General features: G+C 45.4%; 1 protein-coding gene across 1 annotated transcript in view; it reads right to left on the reverse strand.

Moving 5' to 3' along the window:
* DYNLRB1 (dynein, light chain, roadblock-type 1) overlaps positions 1 to 3,649 on the reverse strand; it is a 15,221-nt gene extending 11,572 nt beyond the window's left edge. Inside the window, exon 1 of the mRNA XM_012728413.1 lies at positions 3,566 to 3,649. Within this exon, the coding sequence (XP_012583867.1) occupies positions 3,566 to 3,568 (3 nt within the window). The 5' untranslated portion in view covers positions 3,569 to 3,649. The remainder of the gene's footprint in view (positions 1 to 3,565) is intronic.
* Between the last annotated feature and the right edge of the window lie 3,871 nt (positions 3,650 to 7,520).

Genomic DNA, 7,520 nt, shown 5'->3' on the forward strand with positions numbered 1-7,520 from the left:
AAAAAAAAAAAAAAAAAAAAAATCAGCAACAAGAGGGACATCTGCAGACGGGAAAGGCCGGTACGCAGGCATCTAAGTCAGTCAGTTCTGCCTCCTCCAGGCTTGTCATCCCGACAGTGCCCAGGAAGAGCTACCAGAAGTATCTGAGTGGTTACGCAGCTCCTCAGGGTCAGCTCACAGTTCTTATGTCCTCTCTGGTCCTAGAAAGCCCAACTGGCATCGTCAGCCTCCTGGGGCTTCAGTACTATCGACGTGGGTGTCTGCATCAGAGAAGGGACAAAGCTCTTGGGTTCTCTAATTCCCAGGTGGGTGCAGCTGACATATGGGAACATAAAGTTAATGGTACAGCGCCAGGATGATATATTATATCTTGGTTTAGTATAGGACAACCTGGTCCTCCCTAGGGGACCAAGGGGTTAAAGGGCAGCACCATGAGCCATCCCCAGCCACTGTAGTATGAGTCTGACCCCAGCCAGGGAGCTACTCACATGGCATGGCAGACCCCACTCTTTCCCTCAGCAGTGTATTTCTATTCTGCTCCCCACTCTGTCTCTGGCGAATCCTCTCACCCCACATACCTCTGGCCTATACCCCAGTTCTTGTATGTATAAATAAATATTTAAGAAAAAAAGGATAACGTCCTGAAGCAAATGACTTACAAAGGAACTGTAGCCAATATGACTGAGCTGAAAATTTTAATTTTTATAAAGCAAACATTAAATAGGATTCAAAAAAAAACCCTTGCATTCAAAGACATCACAAAAAACGAAGAAAAAATAACACATCTCCAAAACTTCAAGTGGTCAGAAGTAGAAAACACACTGCAGAGAATATACACACACACAAAATGTTCACTGTTCTTTGTAAATGAAGAAATAAAAAGTTATAGCAAAGGTGAGGTATCTTTTTAAATGCTGGCAAGACTATTGCAAAACTGGTACAGCAGCTTTACAGCCTGTGGGAAAACTACAGGACAGCCCAATCCCAAGAACCATAAAAATGTTGGCTCCTTTGCCCCAGAAACTCTTACCTGAGATTCCTATTAAAGAAATCCAATAAATTTAAACAGGCAAATTACACAAGCAGAGGCATTTACTGCAGTGTTATCTCTACTGATGGAGAACTAGAAGCAACTCAACTGTACTCCAAAAGAATGGTTTGGCAATTTTATGGTACGACTATTTCACTATATGTAGTCACGAAAGTAACTCATTGCAAAATGATGTAGCAACAAGAGTCAAGTTTTTGGATATCAAAACAAAAAACTAGCATGTACATCTTGAAAAGAACGCACATGTAAACAAAGAGGAAAGAGAATACTCATGGAAATAGCTGTGGTGAAGCAACTCTAGCTTATGGATGATTTATACTACATCACGGGAAAGGGCAATTTGGGAGCCCTCCCTGGCGGCACAGTGGGTTAAAGTGCAGCACCAGTTTGATCCCTGCCCAGGGAGGTGACCCACATGGCACAGCAGACCTCTCCTGTCTCACCCTGCTCCCCTCAGCAGTGTACTTTGCCAATTTGTATGTTCTGCTCCCCACTCTGTTTCTGGTGAATCCTCTCACTTCTGACACCTCTGGCCTATACCCCAGTTCTGTATGCATAAATAAACAAACCTTTAAAACAAAACATAGAAAGCAATTTGGCAATTTTTCCCAAAACGTAAAATATGCATCCGAGAAGTATCATTTCTAGTAGTCTGTTCTACATAAACACTAGTATGTTTATGTAGCAAGTATGTGTATGTAGTACTGTGACAGAGTACTATCTAATCCTCAAAAAGATGAAGATCTGAATACTAACATGGAAAATAGTATGACGTGTTCTCCCTGGTGGCGCAACAGGTTAAAGCACAGCACTATGAAGGGGTCTGCTGCCACTGTAGCATGACTCCCCCGGGCCAGGGAGCTGACCCACAAGGGGCAGCAGACCTCTCCTGACCCTCTGGCTGCTCCCCTCAGTGTATTTCAGTCAATCTGCCTATTCTGTTCTCTACTCTGTCTCTGGTGAATCCTTTTAACCCCTGTACCTGTGGCCTATACCCGTGCTTGTCTTAAATAACTTAAAAAAAAAAGTTTGATATTTCTGAGAAGAGCAAGTCGCAAAATGAAATATCTGTAAACACGGCCAATCGTGAACTTTGTGCGTATAAACATGTAAGCACCAGTTTCATGTAATACATGCATGCATACATACATGTAATACATACCTGTGCTTACACACCAATAAATCTGGAGACACTGGACTGCCAATAGGTGCTACCATGGGCGAGTGAGATAGGAATTGCAAGCGATTTCTAAATTACATACTTTATTCATAAATTTGTTAAAATGTACATCTAAATATATATTGCTTTTATGAGAATATAAATACAAATTAACATGGTACAGGTTGCAGTGTGCTACCATTTGTGTAAAGAAAAAAGGTGATAGTCATACCTGTATTAATACACAAGAAATTAATGGTTGCTGCAAAAAAACTGAGGCTGGGATCAGAGTTCGGTGGACGATTTATTTTTCAACTAGGTCATGTCATAACGTTTTTTGCTGTGCACAAGTATTATATTTAGCAAAAAAAATTTATAGCTTAAAAAGTGATGTGAAAGGTGAAGTTACATTGTCTGAAGACATAATTTTGTGGTGTAATAATAAACTGAAAAAGCAGGGGCCAAAACAGAATTTTCAGCATGAGTTAACTAAAGCAAACAATGAAGAGAAAACGATTAGACTATGCCTAATTATAACCGGTTGTCCCTAGACGACGCCAGTTTCTTTTATCCTTTCAATTTTTCTTCGAGGCTTGAACATTTTTAAGATTTTCGAAAAGGTAATAATATGCACACGACTTAAATTTAAGGTCTTTTCCATTTTTTTTTTTTTGGTAACAAATGGGAGAATTAAAAGCTTGAGAAGACCAACCTGTAAAGGCGGAGACCCCACCGCGCCAGCCAGGCAGGCGAGGGGCGAGGGGCGAGGGGCTGGCGAAGGTGTGGCCGGGTCTGACTAAAGGCGCCGAGCCCAGCCGCTCGAGGGGACGACAGGGACTAAGGGCGGCAGCCCAGCTTCCAGGGTTCAAATCCATCTCCGCCATTTCCCGAGCCCGGCGCCCCGCTTCACCCGGCTTTACATTCCATGAAAAGGGGCAGTGGCGGGCCCGCCTCACCGGGCTTGGCGAGGAGGAACGCCGGGCGGTAGGGCGCGGAGCCGTGCTGTCGTTATTGCCGCTACCGAGCTAAAGGCCCTAGACGCTGGGATGCCTGGACACCCCATCTGCTCGCCCACTCCGCGACTCCCGGGACCACGCCCGAGCTCCTGCTTCCGGTCAAGGGGCGGCGGGATCCCGTGGCTCCGCCTCGGGTTCTCTGGAGTCCGGGTCCCCTTGGGTCCGGGTCCCGAGACCCGCACAGCCTGCGTTCCGCCCGGTCATCTCGGGCCTGGCCCCACCCATCCCCGCAAATTCCCACCCCAGCGCTGTGACGCCCCTGGAGAGTATAAGACCAAGCCCAGGGTGGTGGGCGGCCATTCTCGGCTGACCGCTTAAGAACTCCGGGCGGACACTCACCATCTTGGACCCAACAGAGAGCTTCGCGTCGCCACCAGCCGGCCCAGTCAGGCTACTTTTCCGCGCCTGCGCAAAGGACACTGTCAAAACGGACAGCTCCCGTAGCCTATCAGGAGCCAGCTGCGTCGTGCGGGCAGGCGGACCTAAGCTTTCCCAGGGTTGGGAGGAAATTTACGTAATTCTGTCCGAGTAAAAAGCTGAGGAACGCCTCGACTGTGGAAAACGCCCAACCCCGGTTGTGTGGAAAAGACGCTAGTTAGCAGTCGGAAGGGATTTTCAACTATTGGACTAGTCCAAGCTGATTCTGAAAGTCCTGGGTGGAGCGTGATGAGGAGCATGAAGGCGAGGAAGGAGCTCGTTGAGCCCTCCTTGACGCCCAGAGTGAGGCAAAGTGAGGCTCACAGTCCAAAGGCACCCAGGACAAGACCGTTTGGAAGCTGGGGTGGGAGGTATCTGGCGTCCGTGGGGTCCCCAGTGCTACCCCCTCGACGACTCGTAGCTCAGTCATCCTGCATGAGCTTGGAGAAGCCACTTCACATCCTTCTGCTCCGCCAGTCTGTTCACTCTTAAAAGGGGACCGTTCTTGTCAGATCCGGATGTTGTTCTGCTCTATGTAACCTTCTAATCACGCGAACCAAAACATTTTCTAGGTTCTCTGGCGGGAAGTTAGGTGTTCAAATGCCCTGCCATATAGTGAAATTTGTTTGGGTTGCATGGCTACCTCCAGCAGCCTCCGCATTCCTTTGCAAATGCTATTTCTTCCAGGTATTAGACCTTGCTGAATTCCACACAGGTCTTAACTCCAAATTTTCATACACTACAGTTTCTTTAATCTGGGGAAGATTTGGTGCTACTCTTCTGGAGGTGTCTTCAAGTTACGTTGCATAGATACTGACTTCATGAGGAAACCTAGCAGGCACCGGCAGTGGGAAGTGTGTGCCGTCTAAGACGACCTAAGGGCACATCATCACCTCTGTAGTTTTTTTTTTTTTACTACACAACCTTAGCTATGAGAAAACATTAAACCAAATTTGTGGCAGGTCTACTAGGTACTTGGTCAATATTCTTTTTTAAAAAAGATTTATTTATGCATACAGAACTGGGTACGGGCCAGAGGTGGGGGGTGGGGAGGGGTGTGTGAGAGAATTCACCAGACTGAGTGGGGAGCAGAACAGAGTGAGGAGCATATCTACCGAAATAACACTGCTGAGGGGTGCAGCGGGCGGATCAGGAGAGGTCTGCCGCGCCATGTGGGTCACCTTCCTGGCTGGGCATCAAACTCGTGCTGTAGTGGTTGCAGATAGCTTCATAGTGCTGCGATTTAACCCATGGTGCCACCAGGGAGGGCCCGGTCAATTCTTTAAAATAACTGAAACAAGGTTTACTATATGGCAATGCATTCTAACTTCCTGCCGCCAGAGAACCCAGAAAATTTCCTGGTTCGTGGGAGTGTAAGGTTAGAGATCTGGCAAGAAGGGCCCCCTTTTAAAGCGCAAGGTCAGAGGAAAGGAAGGAACTGCTCCAGTTGAGGTGATCAGGAAAAAAAAAACCTACCGGCGGGAAAACTAGTGAAATCTGAATAAGGTCTGCGATTTAGTGTTATTTTACCAGTAGTAACTAGTTATTTGGTAAATTGGATCGTAGGATTAACAGTGAGAGGCAACCTCCTAGCCAGTGGGTGGCGCTGATAGCCAACTTTATGGCAGAAGGTGGAGCTTTCGAGACTCCACCCGCAGTGGCGCCTGCTGAAAGGAGCAGTGCTGAGGCTTTTTGGCCAGTTAAACAATGGTAAAGAGGGAGTGTCCGTGAAGAATCTGCTAATTTGCCACGTAAGGCTTTGCTTGGAAGGTCAGTCTCTGCTCAGTGAACACTTTCTGGGGTAGGACAACATCTGGACCTGGGCCAGAAAGTAAACACGCTTTTAGCACTCCTTTTCCTCACCCGCTACTCACATTTACGCTTTTGATTGGGACCTGTAGTCCTAAGTGGTGCGATCTGCCAGTTGGGTTAACTCTAGTCCATGGTTCCGTTTGAGACTGATGGGTGTGCAGGAACTCTGTACTATCTTTGCAATAGCTTTTCACCTCTAAAAGTATTTCAAAGCCGAATAAAAAAAAGAAAGAAAAAAAAAGACTGGATACGAAGACATTGACTACTGAATGTGAAATACCAAGAAAGCATTTAGCAAAGGGAAGCAGGGCTGTAGCAACTGAACCTGGAAGCGTCCTGGAAGACAGGCACTCAAGGACTTACATTATATATCTGGAGACCAGGCTGGCGCTGTGAGGTGGGGAAACAGGGTTTAACAAGGACAATGACGGAAGCAAAACAGAGTGTCCAAATAATGTGACAGCAAACCAGATGGATGATGGTGTAGTTGGAGATGGGCCCTTATACAGCCCTGAGTGACAGTCTTAGGAGTTTTAGAATTTATTTTATGGTAATGGAAGAATCATTTTAAGCAGCAAAGAAGAATCAGACTGAAGTCTTCCATAGATAATTCTATGGCAGCTGAGATGGACTGGATCAGGAGCCGAGAGAAAGGAAGTAAATGACAAGAAGCTGCCAACATTCCTGTTAGGAATGAAGGATTTAGTTATGCTGACGGGATAGCTCTGGTAGTAGTAATTCAATGAAGTTTTGGAGATAGATTTGACAGTATTGGTAGACTAATTAGATGAAACAGTGAACTGATTATGAAGATACCCAGAGTTGTGAGCAGCAGTATAGCAAAATCTTAAGCGGTGCAGTCAGACAGTCCTATTCCAGTTTCCACTGCTGCCACTCAATAGCTCTGGACACTTCAAGTCACTCAATCTTTTCTTAGAAAAGAGATACTCATCCTCTGAGAGTGTCCATACTAGAGTGTATGTAGTATATCAAGCAGTCTTTGGGGCACTATAATAAATGTTGATATTTGTCCTAGACTATGTGAATATGGGTGTAGTATTGGTTGTTAGAATAGGAAAGACAAGTATTAGAGCAGATCTGAATTAGAAATGAAGAAAATAACAGCATAGGTGTTTTCAGGTATATGAAAGTATAACTGTAAATTTTCAAGGTCCTTCCCTTTGAACAAACCCTTCTGCCCACATCTTTGCTTAATGAGTTCTGTTCAGTCCTTTTGAGGTTCCCAGTGAAGACTCTTCCTTGTCAACCAAGAAGACTCTCCTGAATCCTTCCCTGAAAATGTCCTTAACCATAAATAGGAGCCCTATAGACACATAAGAACTGACAACGGAAATGGGCCATAGTGACAGACACCAGTTTCTGCTCTGCAGTTGCACAATGTGGGACATTTCCCTTAAAATCCAGAGAACAGAAATCAGTCAACCACAACTGAGTCCTGCTTTGATGGTGTGAGGGGTTGGGGCTGGAGAGCCAAATGGTCAGTAAGAATTAGTTTTCAGATTTCCTAAAGCTTAGGGGCCAACACTTTCCCCGTATCTGCGTGAGTGTGTATACCTTTTTTTTAAGCAACACTGAGGTTAGAGCTTTCTAACTATGTCCAATTAAACAGTCTAGGACCCAGGAGGGTCCTGCAGTTTCTGTCTTCATCTCTTAGATCAGCATACAAAAAAAAAAAAAATCCAACTTAATTAGCCTCTCCCAGCACTGGTTCTGTTTTAAAGGAGAGCATGGTCATCTGGCTTTGTGAAAACAGTCTTTATAACTAGGTAGTGGTTCTTACTACACAGCTCAGATGGCTGGGGTCCTGTCTTACACAGCTGTAGTTGTCTTCAGTTTTCTTCAACATAGACAACAAACAGAACCTCACCACAGTTGAGTCTCTTTTTCCTACCCATCCACAGTACAGACAGGTTGTAACTTCCCTACTTACAAAAACAAAGACAAAAATATATACAACCCAGTCATTTCAAAAGGCTTCTCTTGTAGGTGGAGAAAACCTTCTTACTCAAAACTAACAGAAAAGTGTGCAAATGAAGGACCAAAG

Source organism: Condylura cristata, unplaced genomic scaffold (assembly GCF_000260355.1).
Source record: "Condylura cristata isolate star-nosed mole 26May11 unplaced genomic scaffold, ConCri1.0 scaffold00022, whole genome shotgun sequence".
NCBI classification, from domain to species: domain Eukaryota; kingdom Metazoa; phylum Chordata; class Mammalia; order Eulipotyphla; family Talpidae; genus Condylura; species Condylura cristata.